Here is a 23,496-nt window from a genome sequence, read left to right as displayed (position 1 = left end):
CTGCCCTTCTCCTTCCCCCTCTCTCTGCCCTTCTTCTCCTTCCCCCTCTCTCTGCCCTTCTTCTCCTTCCCCCTCTCTCTGCCCTTCTTCTCCTTCCCCCTCTCTCTGCCCTTCTTCTCCTTCCCCCTCTCTCTGCCCTTCTTCTCCTTCCCCCTCTCTCTGCCCTTCTTTTCCTTCCCCCTCTCTCTGCCCATCCTCTCCTTCCCCCCTCTCCTTCCCACTCTCTCTGCCCCTCCTCTTCTCCCCCTCCTCTTCTTCCCCCACGCTCTCTGTCCATCCTCTTCTCTTATCTACTCAACCTTCCCCCACCTGTGCCCATCTGCACATGTGGCTCCTCCCAAACAGATCGATAAAGCTCCAACACAACTGTCGTGCTCAACATGATTGAAATTGGTCCAAGGTTTTGGGAGATTGTGGACGTACATGCACTCTACTTTATATATAAAGATTTGTTTCCCTGTTTATAAGGACATCCCATTCCAAATTTGACAGAGGATTATAGTTTCATTTATCTTGGTCAGTTTAGGAAAGCATCTCTACCTCTAACCAAACCAAAGTCCCTTATCCTGTTACTGTAATACTATTTAACCAATGGATCCAAATCTAATGGCTTGAACATGAAAATTCCCATTCCAGATGTCACACTTTCCTCCACAAATATTTTAAAATCTACGGTTCCCACCAATGTGTATTTTTTTCATTAAAGAACTCCTGTAAGACCATGTGAGTGAAAGATGTTTTGTCCTTTGACAAGTCACTTCATTGAATGAAAAGTTCTGTTTCCTTGCTGCATCAGATTTGGATAAAATCCCATGCTTTCAATGATTGCTTCTATCATCGCCACAGGGGCTAAATCTGCCTTGTGAAATGGGTGAGGCTTCCACTTGTATGCCCAAAGAAGAAATCTGATTAATTGGATTACATTGTGGTAGTGGTGTATGCTGAAGTGGTGCATTGTACATCCATAGATTATACTCACACTTACTGTTCAGCATCACTTGCAGCTCCATCACTTACGTCAGGTGGTAAACTATGGGAAGTCTTCCTCTGTGCTCTTTCTTTTTCAGATGCTCATTTCCGTGCATTTCTCTGTTAAACATTATCGCATAGTCTGATTTCAACTGCTTTCCTGATCACAAGAGACCCAATAGTTGAATGTGTTAGCAAGAATTCTTGTTTGTTAAAACATAATCCTGTGTTTATTTAACAGGCTGTGGTTGGCCACCCCTGACTTTTAGAAAAATCAGCTGCGGCCGAGCACAGCCCGCTAAGTAAATATAAAATTATGTTTGAATAAACGAGAATTCCCACTTGCACATTGATCTATCGGGACTGATTGGGAACATCCAACTTGTATTTTCCATTGTTTACTTTAGTTAATTGCATGTTCCATGGATTGTGATTGCGACCTCGCGCTATTGTGCAGCATGAGGCAGTTTTACAATTACAGCAGTCTCCACATTATCCAAGTGGGTATTATCTGGCATGTGGATTAACCACACATACAGGGTTATTACAAAAGATTGAAGCGATTTCACAGCTCTACAATAACTTTATTATCTGAGATATTTTCACAATGCTTTGCACACACATACAAAAACTCAAAAAGTTTTTTTTAGGCATTCACAAAGGTTCGATATGTGCCACTTTAGTGATTCGGCAGACATCAAGTTGTTAATCAAGTTCCTCCCACACTCGGCGCAGCATGTCCCCATCAATGAGTTCGAAAACATCGTTGATGCGAGCTCGCAGTTCTGGCATTTTCTTGGTAGAGGAGGTTTAAACACTGAATCTTTCACATAACCCCACAGAAAGAAATCGCATGGGGTTAAGTCGGGAGAGCGTGGAGGCCATGACATGAATTGCTGATCGTGATCTCCACCACGACCGATCCATCAGTTTCCCAATCTCCTGTTTAAGAAATGCCGAACATCATGATGGAAGTGCGGTGGAGCACCATCCTGTTGAAAGATGAAGTCGGCGCTGTCGGTCTCCAGTTGTGGCATGAGCCAATTTTCCAGCATGTCCAGATGCACGTGTCCTGTAACGTTTTTTTTTTTCGCAGAAGAAAAAGGGGCCGTAAACTTTAAACCATGAGATTGCAAAAAACACGTTAACTTTTGGTGAATTGCGAATTTGCTGCACGAATGTGTGAGGATTCTCTACCGCCCAGATTCGCACATTGTGTCTGTTCACTTCACCATTAAGAAAAAATGTTGCTTCATCACTGAAAACTAGTTTCGCACTGAACGCATCCTCTTCCATGAGCTCTTGCAACCGCGCCGAAAATTCGAAGCGTTTGACTTTGTCAACGTGTGTCAGGGCTTGTAGCAATTGTAAACGGTAAGGCTTCTGCTTTAGCCTTTTCCGTAAGATTTTCCAAACCGTCGGCTGTGGTACGTTTAGCTCCCTGCTTGCTTTATTCGTCGACTTCCGCGGGGTACGCGTGAAACTTGGCCGCACGCGTTCAACCGTTTCTTCGCTCACTGCCGGCCAACCCGTTGATTTCCCCTTACAGAGGCATCCAGAAGCTTTAAACTGTGCATACCGTCGCCGAATAGAGTTAGCAGTTGGTGGATCTTTGTTGAACTTCGTCCTGAAGTATCGTTGTACTGTTATGACTGACTGATGTGAGTGCATTTCAAGCACGACATACGCTTTCTCGGTTCCTGTCGCCATTTTGTCTCACTGTGCTCTCGAGCGCTCTGGTGGCAGAAACCTGAAGTGCGGCTTCAGCCGAACAAAACTTTGAGTTTTTCTACGTATCTGTAGTGTGTCGTGACCATATGTCAATAAATGGAGCTACAGTGAATTTATGAAATCGCTTCAATCATTTGTAATAGCCCTGTAGTTTTTCGGTTTTTGAAAACTTGAAAAATATAGCGCGAAGTATCCTTCTATAATTAGAATGAATATTTTTCATTTGGAAAACAACTTTTTGGTTGTGAAGATGTATATGACAAAAACATCCATGAATGGTTAAATAGCGATACCCGTGAACTATAATGGAAGTAGCTAAATGACACAAACATAGTGAAAAAAGTATGTTAGCTAAAGGGAATTTTTTCAGTTTCCGGAGAGGAATGTGCAAGTAATGCAGTGAGCTTTCAAATGTAATATGTAGCATGTTTTGATAATATAGTACGTAAGTGTGTCTGGCAAAAACTTGTGTATTTTGGATTATCTAAGTTTTTCAGTTGTCCACATAGTCTCAGGTCTACATTAATCTGGATAATTGGGCACTTGCTGTGTAGTATGGCAACATGCTGAAAATGTGTTAAATTGCCATAAGTTGTATTATTATTATATTATTATTACACATTGAGAAATTCTTCTGTGAATAGGAGAAGTTCAAAGTAAATGTGATTTCAGTTTGTGTTTGAAGTTAATTGTATTATTTGTTAAATTCATTATATCATTCAATCTTCCTGAAATTATAAACTTTTGGCTTTCTGTTTCTCTTTCATTAGCACAAGGGTTGGGCGGAAGAGAGAAAATTCATCTACTTTAAAACTCCACCACTTCCCAACTCAGATGGCAAGTATCTTCTTGGAGAAAGGGAATCCTGGCTGGATGTTGTAAAGCTATACAATAATGATATGGAATGGCTTCTCAACTTAAAGCAACACAGGTAGGTTGCTGCATCACATAATTTATTGCTCTAAAAGACCAGTTTGCTTTTCTTTCTTTCTCCAGATTTTGATTGTTCTATGATACTTCATTGAAGAGAGTAGCCTACAATTAGCGACAAAGATAGCAGATTTCTAATGTATACTAATTTGATACAGAAATTGGTGATTCTAGTTATCTCTTGTCCACAGATTTTGGTCACAGATCATATATTATGATTCCACAATGCCAGCAATAGTATCATTCTTACAAGAAGCAGTTCCATTTTATGCACTGAAAAAGTACTTTCAGGATGATGACATGTGGAAAATGTATAAGAAAACATATGGCCTTATATATGCCATTGTTAATCGTTTAATTACGAATAGAGAATCTGAGGTATGTCAGGTTTTTTTGTTTTGCTTGTTGATTTGTTAGATATGAGCATAGTGTAGAACTATATATATATTTAGTAGTTTTTTTTAACTAGAATAAATATAGGTGACTGTGAACTGGTTAATTTTAACAAAAGGAGAATTGACTTGAGAAAACTATAAAGTTATGAGACATGTAGCTGCTGGCTCACTCCATGTAGTTGAAGCTGAGTCAGAACACTTCATGAGATCTGTTACCCAGTGTAACATCTGACGTATTTACCTTTTTCTTTTAATCCGGTTGCCGTAGTTTATTTTCTTTAAATAGAGGTCCTGCTAATCAGTGCCTCTGAAATCCTGTGTGTAGTTGATAAAAGGCTTGACTTCTTCATGTTCTGCAATTCTTATTGTTACTCATACCACGAAAAGACACATCCACTACTTTCCTTTTACAGATATATATTTCCTTGAATGGGTGTACAGATCATTAGCATGACTCGTGAATTAGAGTAGAACACAACTTTTGTACAACATATGCTTCGAAGACTCAACATGACATTCCAGTTTCCAATAAATTTCATTTGTCAGAAAACCATTATGTTTTTTGTTCTCATTCTTGGAGAGTGTGGCTACTCTCTGATGATCAAGCAACGTAAAAGGCCCTGCCCACATCTTGGTGTTTTTCTGGTATTCCACACCTCCCGTTTAATGTCTGCACAATGAAAACAAACACCCGTGCACAGTATATGTTCTGCGACATACTCCCTGCTTAATAGTATTCTGCCGCTATCATCTTTCCATGTACTACACAAGGAGTGTGAAATGTCATTTACCTAAACGGCATGTAACACTTCACATTCCCCCAGTTGAAAGAAAGATGTCGGGACCTATCACAACCTCAAAAGAAATTGATTTCTCATTAACATACAACAATAAACAATGTAATTACATAAAAACACTAGATATTATTTCATTTTTAATAACAGTCTTTTCAATTTTGTACTTCACATCATACGAGAAAGCGTTGGTCTGTTGTTAGACACAATAAAAAACACCAAACACACGCACAAATTTCAAGCTTTCGCAACCCAAGGTTGCTTCATCAGGAAAGAGGGAAGGAGAGGGAAAGACAAAAGGATTTGGGTTTTAGGGGAGGGGGTAAGGAGTCATTTCAATCTAGGGAGCAGAAAGACTTAGGGGGAAGAAAGGACAGGTATACACTCGTGTGTGTACACACACACACACACACACACACACACACACACACACACACACACACACACATACATACAGACACAGGCAGACATGTGTAAATGCCAGGCATTTACTTCCTGGCAGATTAAAATTGTGTGCCGGACCGAGGCTCGAACTCGGGACCTTTGCCTTTCATGGGCAAGTGCTCTACTATCTGAGCTACCCAACCACGACTCACGCCCCGTCCTCTCAGCTTTACTTCTGTTTTAATCTGCCAGGAAGTTTCATATCAGCACACACTCCGCTGCAGAGTTAAAATCTCATTTTGGAAACATCCCCCAGGCTGTGGCTAAGCCATGTCTCTGCAATAACCTTCCTTTCAGGAGTGCTGGTTCTGCAAGGTTCGCAGGACAGCTTCTGTAAAGTTTGGAAGGTAGGAGACAAGGTACTGACAGAAGTAAAGCTGCGAGGACGGGGCGTGAGTCATGCTTGGGTAGCTCAGATGGTAGAGCACTTGCCCGCAAAAGGCAAAGGTCCCGAGTTTGAGTCTCGGTCTGGCACACAGGTTTAATCTGCCAGGAAGTTACATATGGTTTTTTATATTTATTTATTCATTCTACAATGCATTGCCTTCAGGCCAATATACTCTAGTTTTTTTGTTTACATCTTTTGTATGCACATAGTTAGTTACCTTTTACTCTTTTTCACATTATTATTACCTGAGGAGTTGCTTGTCATGTATATGGCTCCTATTTGGTCTCTAGAGTCAAATATCAGTACAAGCTGTAGTCAACAAGTGTGGAACATTCATGGTTCAACCATTCTCATCTCTGTCTCGTGAGTCTATTCAATTATAGAACTAGTTTGGAGAAAACTGTCATATCATGACCACCACTCATTATACAGCTTCATACTTCTTTATTCACTGCACTTACACTCCTTCTAAGGCAGTTACTATGTCAAACCTCTATACCATTATCAATGTGGGTGTACTCTTACTTCCCATAAAAAAAATATGATACAGATTATTCCTTAATGGATGCACGTATATCAAGGTATAGACCATTCCTTCTATGGATTCGTCTAACCTTAACTGTCGCCTAGCTACTTTAAATGATACAGGTCATTCCCCCACAGATTCATCTGACCAAGGTATAGGCCATTCCTCCTACGGATCCGGCGTACCCTTTTCCTCTCCTGCACTTCGTCCACGATTTGGGTATGCCCCATCTTAACATCATAAACCTGTTTACTATCTTTTCTCACTCTAAACGATAAGTTTAATGTCAGCTTTCCACTGACATTACTTGCTTGCTCTTAATGTAAATACCTTAACTCCTCTCTTCTTTTATTCTTCCTTACTTTCATTTATAATATGTGTAACATCACTATGTACTCATTCTTCTCACGCTTGTTAACTCTTAATATCTTGCTTCTTATTCAGCTGTGTATGTTAGCATGCCATCAGCTTGTCTTGTCTTCCTTCTCCAACCTGGACTCTTCTCCCCTTCAACGTGTGGCGTGACTAACATGCATTTACTTAACTCTCAAAAAAAAAAAAAAAAAAAAAAAATCCTGTTAGCCTGTTGTCATTGTCTCACATGAAATACTCGTCAGTGCAGTCCTGCTGTTGTAGGTTGTAAATTCTAGTATATTGACTGTAAAAAGAAGAGATCCTGTGATAGGAACTCTGCATATGGACAGAGGGATGATAGACATGGTACTCCTAATGCGGAACAAAAGAAAGGAAATAGTGAAAGACAAGTATGTGTAGACCGAAGAAGAAAAGAAAATTCCTCCCTTACCATCCCCCACACCAAGGCCCCATCTGATAAGGTTACTTCATCATAGCACCAAATGAAGAAGTTGTTCCCTACAGATCAGACTTGCCGCATCTTCATCACCACAGACACCATGAAAATTGATCCTAACAAACCCACATGAAATGCAATGGAAAAGGCAAGTATATTTATGTAGGTAATCATCAATGGTTAGTATAATTTCTGTGGTCTGTCTAATCATCGGTCATTTCATAATAGAGGAGATATCACACCCATGGTTAACCTCCCTTAAAAAAAATTCAAATACAAACCCAACTATTCTATTCTTCTTTCTTTATGGTAAAAAAATTACAAAATCATTAACTTCTTATTCTAAATTCCAGAATATTTAGCTTACTGTATTCGTAGCTTACCCAAAGACCCTGTGAGTTAAAGTATTTCTCTGCAAGTGTCATAATGCTAAAACCACCATATAGTAATAGAGCTAAACTTGTTCTTATTCGTGGTTTTTCATGTACTACATGTACATCTTCAAAAGTTTTCTTAAAATTTTAATTTTTAGTGTAAGTTTATTAACTAAGATCACAGCTTTCGTAAACATACCAATGCAATTATTGTTGGTACTAGCTGCTACATGTACAGGTGTTGGAGTCATAATTCTTTTATTTTATTTATTTATTTATTCTGGAAGAAGTTGTCATAGAAGGTATAATATTAATAAAAGATAATAGAAAAGTCGAAGAAGAAGAAGAAGGTAGAAATTGGTTCCAAGAAAACTAAGGCAGAAATATGGAAACAGTTTAGCTTGGACAGCTGGTGGTCATCAATCAACCAATTTTGCAAAGGGCACGAACTCTCCTGGGGCCTTAAATCTTTTAGTCGGATCTGTATTGTACAATCTTTTAACTTGCTCTGTGTTTTTTCAGGGTCTATTAGATATTACTGCTTTTGCATGTGTTATATTCTGAATTTGAAAAGATTCACTGTAATGCTGAAAAGTTTGTTCATTTCCTTCTTTAGATTCAAGCTATGATGAAAATCACATACTAATACCAAATCATTTATTTGAAAGTTTGGTACAGTAACCTTACCATTAAAAGTACTGACTCGTTTTTTGTGCCAGTGTAATCAAATTCCCTTGTACCTTCTCTTGCAACTTTTCTAAGTCAGCTGTCGATGAATTCGGCCATGTAAACAAGTTCAGCAAGGTTCTCCTATAAAGGTTCTACTCACAATTTCTACAGGAGCTAATACTGTTGACATGCAGTAATTTATTAAGGATTACTTGGAATCCCGGCACCAGTTGTGGCCCGGTATTGTGCCTCATAGAAAAGCATGCTCTATGCAGTCATCCTAGTTCCTTCATAACACGGTCACAAGGATTAGTTTGTGGGCTATACTGGTATATAGTTACGTGTCTTACCCCTTCCCAAGCAAAGAAGTCCTTAAAATTGTGGCTAATAGCCATTATCAGTTAATAGATGTCATGGTTTACCCATATCTTGAAAATACTCTTGCAAACAATGCATTACTATAAACAGGTGTGTCTCAACGACAGCGATAAGTGCACTGTACTTTGTCATACAGCAGCATCCTTGCAGTGGTGCTCAGCTGCTACTGCGTCCCTGCTGCTGTCAGGATTCCGAAATCTTCTTGTCTAAACCTACTGAGAAATTCTTTTCCTCCAAACCCACTGAGAAACTACTGTGTCATAGTTAAAACATTCTTTTGTTTATGTGCTGATGTCATTTACTTGAAACATAAATTTAATTGAAGTTGTTGTGATAGTTGTACCACAACTGTATAAGTATGATTTGCTTCTAGTTTCTCCTTTTGTGTAATCCTTGTGCTCCTAGCAACACATTTTAATGTATCACTTGTTAAATTTCAAGATTTTGCAAATTAAAAGTTCTTTGTTTTCTTCCTTTGTGCTCCAGTGTACTGTGTCCTGTCACAGTTGCCAAGTGAAATGTTTTTCTTGTTGGTGTATGGGTTTATGTAGCTGTTGGCTTGCTCCTTGTAGTTGAAGCTGAGTTAGAACACTTAATGAGATCTGTCACCTGACATGACACATGACGTATTTAACTTTTGCCTTTAATTACGTTGCCGCAATTGATTCTCTTTAAGTAAAGGTCCTGCTAATCAGTGTCTCTGGAATCCTGTGTGTAGTTGAGGAAAGGCTTGTCTTGCACGTCCACTACTTTCCTTTTAAAAACATATATTTCCTCGAATGGATGTACGTATCATTAGCGTGACTCATGAATTGGAGTATAACACAACTTTTATACAACATATGACCTGAAGGCTCAACATGACGTTCCAGGTTCCAATACATTTCATTTGCCACAAAACCATCTTGTGTTTTGTTTTTATTCGTGAAGAGTATGGTTGCTCTTTAATGGTCAATTCACTGCCAAGCTGTGACGCCAAAATGTAAAAGGCCCCTCCCACAGCAGCCGTTTATTTATTGTCACATATTAGCATTTTCTTATATTCCACAACTCCCATTTAATGTCTCCACATACAAAAACAAACACATGTGCGCAGTATATGTTCTGCAACATACTCCCTACTTAATAGTATTATGTCACAATCATATTTCTTTGTACTACACAAGGAGTGTGAAATGTTGTTCGCCTAAATGGCATGTAGCACTTCAGTGACCCAATCTGGAATATATTCCCAGCTCAACCATATTCAGTTTTGCTGAAATTTGTAAATAATGTACCTAAGGATGCTACATGGTCTTCTGTCTAGTTTCAACTCCATTTGTAATATACTGCAGGTGGTAGAGCCCTTTTGTCAAGTGTTGATTTCTTCGTAACTCTAGTATGGCAAGCCAAGGTTCATGACTTCATGCCATCTGGACATAATGTTTTGCGCAGAGTACAGAAGTGACGTAAACGAAGATCAGAAGACTATACCCATGGCATTACTTCTCTTTAAACTTACTGAAAGATTTTGTTGTGATAAATTTTACCTTGTTGTTTTAACCAAGAGTAGGTAGTGAATTAAATGCATTGAAAGCATGCTAATTTGTCAGTGAATTTTTTTCTGGTGTCAGAAAATTAGTGAGTTACGAACTTTCCTACAAAATTATTCATGTGTTATCAGCCTCTTTAAATTAAAATGTTCCAAATTTTGTATATCTTTAACACCAAGTATCTTAAAATTGACACCTCTTATATTATAATTGTGAATGCCACTGAAAAGAGTGCATTTGAATTTATCATAAACTCATTTTGTTGTCATTTCTGCTAATGTACAAACATTTAGCTTACATTTGAAAACAAAAAGAAAAAAAAAATATATGTATCAGTCCATGTTGGTCACTTGTGGCATAATGATGCATTGTGAACCTCTGATGCATGAGTGTGAACCTCTGATGCATTTTGTAACACCACATTGTACCTTTCACAAAATTTGGAAAATTTGGCTTCAGGTAAATTTCAGTTTTGGTAAGCAATGAACACGTCTTTTTAATCACTCAGTAGCAAATACTTTTGTTTCTGAACTTTCTGTCTTTTGAATGGAAGCACATTATTTTTAGCCTGGACATGTCCAGTAACCTTTTGCTTTGTGTTTTCTGGAAGCTTCTTTCCATGTTTGTGTTATGGATGTACCAGTATTTCTTTTTTCCATATTCAGTATCCTTGCTTATTTTGTCACGATTTCTGAAGAACAAAATTCTTCTTGAGCCTTTTTAATATATCAGCTGAGGAGAATTAAGATTAAAAGCTTTTTTAAATTATATTTTGATTGGATATTTTTTCATTTCATTTCTTTATCAACTGGTTGTAATCTAAAAAAATTAAGACCTTGTTTGTTTGCATTAATTAAATCAAGTCAATAGCTGTTACAAGTTTCATAAGATTTACATCTTTAACCTGATGCATTTTTTGATTTGTGTATTATCTTTTACCAGTTTCATTGAAATTTACATTAAGGCATTGCAGCTGTTTGTAAGCTTGTATTCATATCTTCAGAAATGTCAGTCTCATCAACTTCATGTTGTTGCTGTGGAATTAACATCTATGGTGTCTTCTGTTTGTGGGAAAATCTTTCCTTCATGATGAGCACTATTTTTGGCCATGTCATATGAAACTTCATCATACATTTTACCTGAGCATCCATTTCTGAATCAATTGAGCACAGATCTTTTCATATTGTATTATTCTTTTTCCCAAAGAGTTTACAATTTTAAGTTGGTGAAAATTGCAGTGTTAAAGAATAATGCTTCATGGTTGAAATCACATCCAATCATCTTCATCCAAGCATATTCCAGTTTGTCAGTCGAGTAGCATTTTTTTTTTTTTTTTTTTTTTTTTGAGACATTGTACACAGTCTAGTTAACATTTTCAAAAATTCGTTCACCTCTGCATCACAAATTCACTGTTGTTAGAACCGTAACGAGTTTCAAGTCACTAAAAAGGAAGCCAGTAACCTTTATTGGAGTTATAAACTTATTTTTAGCATAATTCAGTACAACATAGAACCTGTAAGGCGACAATGCTCCAAATGCTTTTTGTAAAATGGACAGGGGACAGAAATCTTGTTAGCCACTTAATTAACAAACATATTTAAATGTGTCGATAAAACCCTAAATTAAGCCACATTTTACACCTTATCTGAAATGATACTGATATGAAAACATATGTTTTTAATAGTCTTAACTGCTCTCTTTTCATTGATGTATGCTACAGCAACTGTAATTTTACAACACGTGGTGTCAGATGTAGGCAAAATGTGGTACATTTAGTATTTTGGGGGAATTTAGAGGCTAATAAATAGTGAACGAAGTTCTAGGAAAGTTTGTAATTCACCACCTTTCTGAAAGGCAGACAGACAATGCACTGATAAACGATCGTGTTTCCAGACCTTTCGGTCACTACCTATTCCCCATTAAAACACGGGGAGAATTTCTCGTTACAAAATTTTTTACGATTTAGAGAGAGATTGCTCCGTGGACTTTTTCTGATCTCCGTGCGTATTATTTTTGCATTTCGAAAAAAATGTTGTGGTAAGTAGCGGGATCCTAACTCCGTTAGTACGGGAACGGTGGCTTGCCAAACTTTACATTTCCGATTGCCAAGAAAGTAGCCCTTGTGAAAATGGTTCTAGTACCTACACCAAATTACAGATGGAGAAGAAGTTAATTTAGATCACTTGTGTTCATTCTTCACAAATTTCCACAGAACTGAATGTCATTCAGCTGGAGTCCCAAAGTCATTTGACATGGGAATGACCCAACTGTGAAAATCGTGGCTGTAGATTAGAGTGAAAGAAACTACAGAAATGATTAAGGCTGTATCAAATTGTGAGCACATGTATGAGGGGAGTTCAGTAAGTAATGCAACACATTTTTTTTCTGAAAGCAGATTGATTTTATTCAGGATTTCAATACACCATACTATTTCCCACTCTTTTGGTTACAAAACCCTATTTTTCAACACAATCTCCATTCAATGCGACAGCATTACGCTACCTTACCGGAAGGGCGTGTGCGCCTTTACGGTGCCTCTCTAACGGCTGACACGGAAGACGACATCTTGTTGCACGAGTGAGCTCACCACTATCGTGTGGAGTGCATCCTTCACTGAGCCAAACAGGTGGAGGGGCTTTACGGTCTTCTGTTAGGTGGTGAGCAGCTCACAGGGCACAAACCTTTGGAGACCCCAACCCGTGGACAAGTGTGTCACGACTGTCAACAGACATGTCCAATTGACCAGCAAGGTGTCTCATTGCCATCCGTCGATCACCTCGAATGAGAATGTGCACGCGTTCCGACATTACGGGAGTCACACCTGTACACGGCCGGTCGGCACGTGGGAGATCGGACAAGTTTGCGCGAGCTCGTTACGGTGGTGACAGGTGCCTCGCCCGACAATTTACCGTGCTTTTGTTCACTGTTACATCTCCGTAATTGTCGTACGAGTGCCTGCGAATATCTGCGATGCCCCGGTTTTCCGCTAAAAGAAACTTGATGACGACTGTCTGCTCGGAATGCACCTCCGTTACGGACACCGTTTTGAAGGCTGTGTACAGTACCGCCACCTGTCGAAACTTCGTGAAACTGTACGGACTGGAGCAGGAATATTCCACACTTTTTTTTATCGAAAATTAATTGAAAAAAAGTGTTGCGTTACCTATCGAATGCCCCTCGTATTTGTAGACTTTGCGACATTGGAGTGCTCTCCCAGGTAGAACGTAACAGAGAATCAGTTTCGGCTAGAAAGAACAAAATGAAAAATGCAAATAAAATTAAATACTGAAAATTAATCATGAATATATTTATGTATTATGAATCAGTCAGTTATTATTTCTAATAATTAAATACGTATGCAACAAAATAATCACCATCACCACCGTAATCACCACCACCTAAAAAGAAAAAGAAGAAATCCTCTTCAGAAGGATCAGATACTGACCAAATTTTCAACTAATCAAATTTGATACATACGTAATATCGCAAGATGATTTTGTTTGTATTACCTCGACAGAGGCATTATATGCTTCACAGTATCCGATGAAGGATATACATCATTTCTGTCAAATTTTTGATCTACAAGAGAAATAAATCGAGCTATGGTAGTTTATCTACATGACAAACATAATTCAATGTGTATTTGTTTCTTCTTGCAGGATGAATACATGTCTGAGAAACATCTGGGTAATCTCATTTATGATAATTACATTTTCACTGTCTCCATGATGCTCGACCTTTGTTTAGTGTACGGTGAAAGTAACAGATCTGGTCTGCAGAGTGTAATATCGAGAGTACTGAAAATACAGCCTCGTTATCTGGACGATTTGAAGGATACAGTTTCTGTCTGCTCAAAGGTGAGACACAGTTTCTTTCAAATGGCGTTCGTAATCTTCTAGTACTATTATACAGTTCTGGGATGGTACCGTGTTAAGTTGTTGTTAAATAGTCTATTTTACTGTGTATCTCCCTCTCCCTCAAACCAACTACTGTAGATGCCAATATCCAGTCTCTTTTAGCACCCATAAAGTAACAAACTTGTTGATTTTATATCTTCTGGGGAACAGTTCATCAATTCTAAACCAATCGCATCAAATGATGTACTGTAGTCATGTGAAGTTGCAGTGACATTTAAATCATTTGACAAGCTCAGCTCGCAATTGTGTGCTTCACTGTACGAATGCATAGAGTTCAATTTCTAGCTTACAGATGGCTCTTCAAAGTTAATCTAGTTCTGAAAGTGGTGGTGAAAGGGACGATAATGACGAGTTTGCACAAACCTGTTCAGAAACTGTTTGTACTAAAATGCGGATGAACCAAAGTAAATAGGACTGGGGAAAATTTGATAATGACCCTGTTATCTTTACCTTCATTGTTTACAGTGTGGTTTGTGAAATAAAAACATGAATCACAGGCAGCACTGAACTACACATTTCTTCAGGATGTATGGGGCCATTGTTAAGACTGATTTGTGATGAGACCATTGCTTTCATGAGAAAACAGTTGTGCTGTAAAGACAGAAAAACTCTAAAAGATGATAAGTGCTTTGAAACCACTCTGGATGAAATTAGAGCACATTTTTGTATTAGCTATTCAGATCTCAAAGGTGCAAAAATTTAGAATCCAATGAAACTGGAGCAAAAGATATGTTTGGAGACACCTGTTTTTCATGAAACAATTAATAGAGATGGGTTCACTCTTATTTCACATTTTTTGCATTTAATGTATGATGTAGATAGAAATGCCGTGTGTCTAGGGCCTCCCATCGAGTAGACCATTTCCCTGGTGCAAGTCTTTCAAGTTGACGCCACTTCGGTGACTTGCGTATCGATGGGGATGAAGACAACACAACACCCAGTCCCTGAGTGGAGAAAATCTCCAACCCAGCCGGGAATCAAGCCCGGGCCGTTAGGTATGGCATTCCGTCACGCTGACCACTCAGCTACCAGGGGCAGACAATGTATGATGAAAAGGCAGATAAATCTGATAAACTGAAAAAAAATAGGCTTACCATGGAACATTTTTCTTCAGATTTTTTCCAGTTATATTCTCCTTAGCAGTATAGAGCTCTAGATGAAAGTATGATGAAATTCATGAATCAGTCTTTCATATGTTCAGTGCAATAGAACTGAATGTGGAACATTTGGTGTAAAATTATACAAAATTTTGAATCTAGTTCTGGCTGCTGTCTCTCTCTCAAAATTTATGCTCGTGACAATGTGATGGATACTACCTTTCTGGACATTACAAATGTAGTGCCATACATGTCTATCCTGTCACTTGTTGATCAGTCTGGTGTGGAAACAGAAGATAGCAAAAAGAGAGCCGAAGTTTTAAATTTCACGCATAAGAAATTGTTCACTCAGGAGGGTTGAACAAACTAACTTTGTGGAGGACATAATATCAGGCATCCCTGATTTACAGAAGCAACTGAAAGAGTTGAAAACAAATAATTCACCAGATCTGAATGGAATTCCAGTTTAGTTTTCCAGAGAGCACTCTACAGCGTTGGTCACTTATTTTGCTTGCTTTTATCGTGAATCTTTCACCTGTCACAAAATCCCAAGCCACTGGAAAAAAGCGTAGGTGGACTCCTGTACGTAAGAAGGGTAAGAAAACAGACCCACAGAATCACTGACTAATATCTTTGACATCAGTTTGCTGCGGAATTCTTGAATATTTTCTCAGTTCAAATATAATGAATTTCCTTGAGAGGGGAGAGATTCTGTCCACAAACTAGCATGGTTTTAAAAGGCAACACTCGTGCAAAGCTCAGCTTGCCCTTGTCTCAAACGATAGCATGTGAACTGTGGATGAAGGCCAACAGGCAGATTCCATATTAAGCATTTGACACAGTGTCCCGAAGCAGAGGTTAACGAAGGTACAAGCAGACTGAACAGGTTACCAGGAGTAGAGCTGACAGATCAAAGGACGTTGAGTAAGGGAAGATGGAAAGGAAAAGTGCTCAAGAAAAAGAAGAAGAAGAAATAGAAGAAGAACTGACTCTCCAAATGTAGGTGAAAATGACTGAATGGAACAGCATTTTCATTCTGAAACTTCCTGGCAGATTAAAACTGTGTGCCGGACCGAGACTCGAACTCGGGACCTTCGCCTTTCACGGGCAAATGCTCTACCAACTGAGCTACCCAAGCACGACTCACGCGCCGTCCTCACAGCTTTACTTCTGCCAGTACCTCGTCGCCTACTTTCCAAACTTTACAGAAGCTCTCCTGCGAACCCTGCAGAACTAGCATCCTGAAAGAAAGGATATTGCAGAGATATGGGTTAGCCACAGTGTGGGGGATGTTTCCAGAATGAAGTTTCATATCAGTGCACACTCCGCTGCAGAGTGATAATCTCATTCTGGAAACATCCCCCAAGCTGTGGCTGAGCCATGTCTCCGCAATATCCTTTCTTTCAGGGGTGCTAGTTCTGCAAGTTTCTCAGGAGAGCTTCTGTAAAGTGTGGAAAGTAGGAGACAATGTACTGGCAGAAGGAAAACTGTGAGGACGGGGCGTGAGTCGTGCTTGGTTGGGTAGCTCAGTTGGTAGAGCACGTGCCCGCGAAAGGCAAAGGTCCCGAGTTCAAGTCTCGGTCCAGCACACAGTTTTAATCTGCCAGGAAGTTTCATATCAGTGCATACTCCCCTGCAGAGTGAAAATCTGATTCTGCCAGCATTTCCCTTCATTTACGTGCTCCTGTAGCTGTAGTCCTCAGACCTGTGTTCTCAGTTGTAAGTGAAATAGTGACGTTGGTGATTGCACACTTCACTTTTATATTGTTTAAATTATAATGTAATAAAAGTCGTGGGTGTTATTATTGTAGCTCTTCATTTACTTGGATGATCCATGTACTGTCAGACAAATGTTTTTCAAATGCTTCTTTGATTGGCCATTTCTTGTATATTATGACACACACACACACACACACACACCTATACTAATAATAAAACTCTCGTGTCTGTCTGTTTTAAACACAAATTTCCTAAACTACTAGACAAATTTGCATGGGATTTTTCACAGGAAAGAAGATATTGTAATTTAAAGTTTTATCTAAACCGTCATGTTTGTCTGTTTGAATCTGCTATCTCCAGAACTACTGGACAAATTTTCATGGAGTTTTCATAGGTAACTTAAGCACAACAACAAATAGGTTTTATTTCTTCAAAATCAGGTCACGGAAAGAAAGTTACCATAATTTAAAGTTTTAGGTGTCTGCTCAGCTTAGTATTTCAGTTGCTTACCTTAGTGCCTAGTGACATAATCATGGCATAGTACCTGAAAGAACAAACACATGGTGCTTCTTTTATCTTTGTGACAGAATTATATTTGGATGTTTATGTCAGGGACAGAATTACGTGCCACAGTCTTATCTTTACGAGTACAAACTAATAATTGAATTTACTTTACTAGAATGTAAGGATATACTGATTTTGCTTTGTGTATTAAAAACTTAACAAAACCACTTCACTTCTTTGGTAGGTTTTATTTTATTTGGCTTCATGGCTAGGAAAAACAAATTTATTGACAAAGTAACACTGTAAGAGTTTTGTTTTTACCGAGGTACAGAACCCTAGAAAGGGACAGCATGCAAAGGTCCTTCTTTAACTTCCATTGTGAAGCACAGGCATATTACTAGTCCAAGAATATGTTGTGATACTCTTAAAATTCTTTATCTGCTCTTATTCTGTTTGTTCCTTCTTAAGTATAATTTGAACATAAAATATTCCGTATTTCCTTTTCTTCTCTGCCTTGAATGCCTTCAGCACCTTTCCTTATGTTTAAAATGAGCATATAAATCTAATAAAGACACACTGTCATAAATATTTTTAAAAGGTGACTGTCAACAGCTGTTAAGTAATGTACAAAATGCATATTTGACTCATCAGCTGTTTTTATTTTAAACCCAAGTATTTACCAGTTTCGGTCTTGGACCATCTTCTCGGATGAAGGGTTAAAATTGTTTAAGCCACCACATTGATTAGTCATTACTTAAAATGTGTGTGCATGCCATGAATGTAAATACAGGGCTATTACAAATGATTGAAGCGATTTTATAAATTCACTGTAGCTCCATTCATTGACATATGGTCACGACACACTACAGATACGTAGAAAAACTCATAAAGTTTTGTTCAGCTGAAGCCGCACTTCAGGTTTCAGCCACCAGAGCGCTCGAGAGCGCAGCGAGACAAAATGGCGACAGGAGCCGAGAAAGCGTATGTCGTGCTTGAAATGCACTCACATCAGTCAGTCATAACAGTAAAACGACACTTCAGGACGAAGTTCAACAAAGATCCACCAACTGCTAACTCCATTCGGCGATGGTATGCGCAGTTTAAAGCTTGTGGATGCCTCTTAAAGGGGAAATCAACGGGTCGGCCTGCAGTGAGTGAAGAAACGGTTGAACGCGTGCGGGCAAGTTTCACGCGTAGCCCGCAGAAGTCTACGAATAAAGCAAGCAGGGAGCTAAACTTACCACAGCCGACGGTTTGGAAAATCTTACGTAAAAGGCTAAAGCAGAAGCCTTACCGTTTACAATTGCTACAAGCCCTGACACCCGATGACAAAGTCAAACGCTTTGAATTTTCGGCGCGGTTGCAAGAGCTCATGGAAGAGGATGCGTTCAGTGCGAAACTAGTTTTCAGTGATGAAGCAACATTTTTTCTTAATGGTGAAGTGAACAGACACAATGTGCGAATCTGGGCGGTAGAGAATCCTCACGCATTCGTGCAGCAAATTCGCAATTCACCAAAAGTTAACGTGTTTTTTGCAATCTCATGGTTTAAAGTTTACGGCCCCTTTTTCTTCTGCGAAAAAAAACGTTACAGGACACGTGTATCTGGACATGCTGGAAAATTGGCTCGTGCCACAACTGGAGACCGACAGCGCCGACTTCATCTTTCAACAGGATGGTGCTCCACCGCACTTCCATCATGATGTTCGGCATTTCTTAAACAGGAGATTGGGAAACCGATGGATCAGTCGTGGTGGAGATCACGATCAGCAATTCATGTCATGGCCTCCACGCTCTCCCGACTTAACCCCATGCGATTTCTTTCTGTGGGGTTATGTGAAAGATTCAGTGTTTAAACCTCCTCTACCAAGAAACGTACCAGAATTGCGAGCTCGCATCAACGATGCTTTCGAACTCATTGATGGGGACATGCTGCGCCGAGTGTGGGAGGAACTTGATTATCGGCTTGATGTCTGCCGAATCACTATAGGGGCACATATCGAACATTTGTGAATGCCTAAAAAAACTTTTTGAGTTTTTGTATGTGTGTGCAAAGCATTGTGAAAATATCTCAAATAATAAAGTTATTGTAGAGCTGTGAAATCGCTTCAATCATTTGTAATAACCCTGTATATGAGACAGGACTTTAAAAGCAAACATAGAACACTAAATCGGACAGCTTCTTGTTGTGTCCCTTCGTCCGATTTTAGCAGGGTCATTTGTCGGCGCGTTGTGTCGCTGTGGCATGCCGATTGGGCTGCACTTACCGACAACAAGCTTCGGGCCTTAAAACCTCTTCCCGTGGCTTGGACGTCCTCCTCACGCCCTTCTCGGCGGGAGGAGGTCGTTTTAGCAAGGTTACGAATTGGTCACTGCCGGTTCAGCCATCGCCATCTGCTGACGGCTGCGCCGGTGCCGTTCTGCCCATGTGGGCACTTGCTGACGGTTAGACACATTTTAATGTCCTGTCCAGATCTTAACACACTGCGCCTCGATCTTAACCTGCCTAATACTTTAGATGCCATTTTAGCGGATGACCCACGAGCAGCTGCAATTTGACAAACCTCGCTAAGGACATTTGATGATGTTTTTTAGTCCTATGCCTGGCAGTCTGTCTTTTATTGTGTTTTCCCTTTTAGTTGTTGTTGTCAACTTGTGCCTCGCGGTGCATTCTTAGAGTAGTCAGGGCGCTAATGACCACTGAAGTTGTGCGCCCGAAAACCACAAAAAAAAAAAAAAAAAAAAAAAAAAAAAATAGAACACTAAATGTATAAAGAAACAGTATCTGAACTAACAAACCCTCTTGATTTTCCCATACTTAGTTTTTAGAATATCAGATGCCAGGTTGTTGCCAGATGTGTGTATCGCCACCGCCGACACCAATCTCGAAGATGGCAGTTTTGATACGGGGAATCTGGCACTGATTTACAATGTGGGTGAAACTATGACCTATGATATTCATATAAACAAAGATAAAATAATTCAATTTGCTAGCAGTTCTGACTCGTCTGAAGTTTTGTCAAAGTGGAAGTCTATGAAGACGTCTACATATGCAGAGCTGGATAAAGCCATGTTGGAATGGTTTCGCAGAAAGAGCAGAGGGCACACAAGTATCTGGTCCAATATGTGCCGAAGAGGCCCAGTTTTTCTTCAAAACCTTGGGAATTGAAGGAGATTTTAATGCACCTTCCAGTTGGCTACAAAGTGTAAACAGTGTCAGGATATCCAGGAGGTTGCTGTCCAAGGAGAAAACTTAAATGCAGATAATAGAACTGCTTCTGATTTTTGTAATGATTTCCAGGAGTTTATTGCACAAGAAAATTTAGAGCTGGTGCAAACATACAACATGGACAAAACCGAACTGTTTTGGAAGTGTCTGCCAACAAAGATTTTAGCTATCGAGGCAGGGATTAGTGCGATTGGTTGTAAATCAAGTAAGGAAAGGATAACTCTGCTGTGTTGTGCTAATGGTATGGGCTCACATAAAGCTAAGCTTGGTATAATAGGTAAAGCTAAAAAATGGTGCTATTTCAAAGGAAAAGAAATGCACAGCTTATCTATTCTTTATTTTCAGTAGAAAGGAGCCTGGATGGACTGCCCAGTATTTCAAACATGGTTCCATAATTGCTTTGTGCCACAGGTGTGACAACATTTAACGTTAAACGGTCTACCAGTAAGGGCTGTATTGTCACTAGACAATGCACCAGCACATCCAAATGAATTTGCTCTAAGATTGGATGATGGGATGATATTTGTAAAATATTTACCCCCTACTATGACAGCCTTAATTCAGCCATTGGATCAGGGTGTCATTGCTGCCGTGAAGAAAATTTGTAGTGGAAATGTGCTGCAAACCTTATTGATGAGGGCAGCAGTCTTCAAACTTTTGGAGACAATTGACAGTGCATGATGCCATTTATGAAGTGTCGAAGATGTGGCATAAGGTAAAACAACCAAGTCGTGGAAAAACAATCCAAAAATTGATGATATTGGTGATTCTGATGACGAAGAAGGCTGCTCATTACCAATGTTACCTCCTGTTTTGAAAAGTTCTCCAGGATATGAAACTATTGACAAAGAAAATATTTCTGAATGGTTTGACATGGACTACACAGAGTCAGGTCATGAGATGTTGAGGGACAGTGCTATCGTTCAGCGAGTACAAACGTAATCCAAGGTGGTGAATGACAGTGACCAATATGACAACAGTCCTCTAATTCCAGAAACAGTAATAAGTCATGCATCAGCAGTTCAGTGGGTTGAAGGGATACGGGACTACCTGGAATGGCAAGAAGGTGCTTCAGTTTGTGACAAGTTGATGTTGCGTAAAATTCATAGTGCAATATGTAAAAGACATCCCCCCCTCCCCCTTTTCCATTTAAAATACTAGAGTTTTGTTGTATTGACTTACAATGATAAGCCTGAACAATACTTAATCCCCTAGTGTAATTAGAACTACTAGAGAGAGTATTAGCTGTAAGTTAATTATGTTTGCTATTTAATTTGTGTGTCACAGGATAAATGTTTTATGTCTGATTAACAAGGAAAACTGAAGTCATTTAAGTAGCCCAATCTCACTGTTATCAGCTTTTCAAATCATATGCTGTTACAAGAATTCTGTTATTCACTTTCTAAATTTTCCTCATTTATTATTTACCAGTTATGCATATGTTTTAATGGGCATTGCATATAGTTTATAGGCAATTGTTACAGGTGTTGAAATCTGTTGAAGCGAGTTTCGGTATACACCATGACACAGAAAATGAACCTATTAAACTGAGTGAAAAGAACAAACTCCAGCAACGAACAATGTCATTGAGTGTTTTTGAAGATGTTGTCATTCATATATTGGATACAGCCATAAATTTAAGAATATTTCTGGACATCTGTAGTCCTGCATGTGTGGCATTCCATGAGCTTCAATTTGAAACACAGTACGTAAAATCTTGTTTTCCCATAAAATACTATTGTTTTAAAAAATCCCTGCAAAAAATGCAGACTTAAAAGTATAAAATAGTAGCTATTTCATTTTCTTCATTTGCTTATTTTTTTCTGTTGTACGACTTTTTAAATAATCATGTATAAATTTGAGTGTGAAGACTAGCCTAAACATTATCAAGATAGCAGTTGTCTTTCTAATACCTCAAGACTGAGTTAGTAATAGAACAAAAGTACTGCATTGCCTGTGAATGAGAGATCAGCATCTGGTCCTGTTGCCTAGTAACTGCTTGAATTGAATGTGCTTTATCCCACTGCATTGATTGAAATTCCATGTAGCATCAGACTATGTTTAAAGACAATGAAATCATTGTTACATCTCAAGTTTGAGTTGTTTTGTTTTTGTTACTGTGTGTGTCAGTATGACAGTATAATTCGAGCAGGTATGTTACAATACAGGTTTAATGTGGAATTTTCATAGTTATGTCCGTAGCTATTCTTCATATCAATATTAACAGCGTTATGCCCTTAGTTGTATACTGATAAAATATCAGGAACAGAGATGTGAAGATATGTTAATTAACATTACTTCTTCATGGTTGTGATGTCTATAATGTATTGTCTAAACAAGTATATGAAAGTAATAGATTTGGCAGCAAGAGAGAAGGCATTTTTCTGTGATCTGTGAATTTAAGTTTCAAAAATGTTAGTCCAGAATTTCAAATAATTTTTATTAAACTAGCTATCCATTTTGAACTAATGCACAAATTTTCTGATGACTGCACATTTTAACTGTTAAAATTGTAGAGCACTTTGGTAAAGGTCTCAGTGAAATTGTATCATAAACGCGGTTAGCCAACTCTGACAAAGAAGAATAAGGCTAAACATTTATGATGGTAGAATCGTTAAGTCAGTAATTGGAACTTTACATGTAAGTTTAGTATTACAAGGAAGTGTAGTGTCCTAGTTATCTTTAATGATGCGTTTAGCAAGTCAGTTGGCAAAATAGTACTGTAACACTTGTGGGTGGGGGGGGTGGGGGGGGGGGGGAGGGGTTATTAAGAGGACTGTATCCGAGGGAGAGTATTGGTTTAATTGTATTGTGTACTGACTATACCTGTAACATGAGCTGCTTGCATTTAATCTTGTAGTGAAAAGGAAAAATCTGTTTACTGAGCTCATTTAATGACGAAATATATGCCAAGAAAAATTAATATTTTACCTGGTTTTCCTTTATTCATATTGCCTATTAAAATTTCCTCTCAAGATCTGCTAGCTTCTCTGTACTTTAGTTGAACTAATCAGTGCTATCCTTTTAAAATTAACAGCTCCTCCCATTTTCATTTTAAACACTTCGCTTAATACTTCTATGTGACTACAT

General features: G+C 38.8%; 1 protein-coding gene across 6 annotated transcripts in view; it reads left to right on the top strand.

The window, feature by feature from the left end:
* Positions 1 to 23,496, top strand: part of LOC124595187 (activating signal cointegrator 1 complex subunit 2) — a 162,777-nt gene that overhangs the window by 31,653 nt on the left and 107,628 nt on the right. For 5 of the 6 annotated variants that reach the window (XM_047133809.1, XM_047133806.1, XM_047133804.1 and 2 more), the window contains exons 3-6: positions 3,471 to 3,631; positions 3,822 to 4,008; positions 13,601 to 13,798; positions 21,891 to 22,111. In XM_047133809.1, the coding sequence (XP_046989765.1) occupies positions 3,471 to 3,631; positions 3,822 to 4,008; positions 13,601 to 13,798; positions 21,891 to 22,111 (767 nt within the window). The remainder of the gene's footprint in view (positions 1 to 3,470; positions 3,632 to 3,821; positions 4,009 to 13,600; positions 13,799 to 21,890; positions 22,112 to 23,496) is intronic. The other variant, XM_047133810.1, reaches the window with a different exon arrangement.

Source organism: Schistocerca americana, chromosome 2 (assembly GCF_021461395.2).
Source record: "Schistocerca americana isolate TAMUIC-IGC-003095 chromosome 2, iqSchAmer2.1, whole genome shotgun sequence".
NCBI classification, from domain to species: domain Eukaryota; kingdom Metazoa; phylum Arthropoda; class Insecta; order Orthoptera; family Acrididae; genus Schistocerca; species Schistocerca americana.
This window is presented reverse-complemented; position numbering and strand designations above follow the sequence as displayed.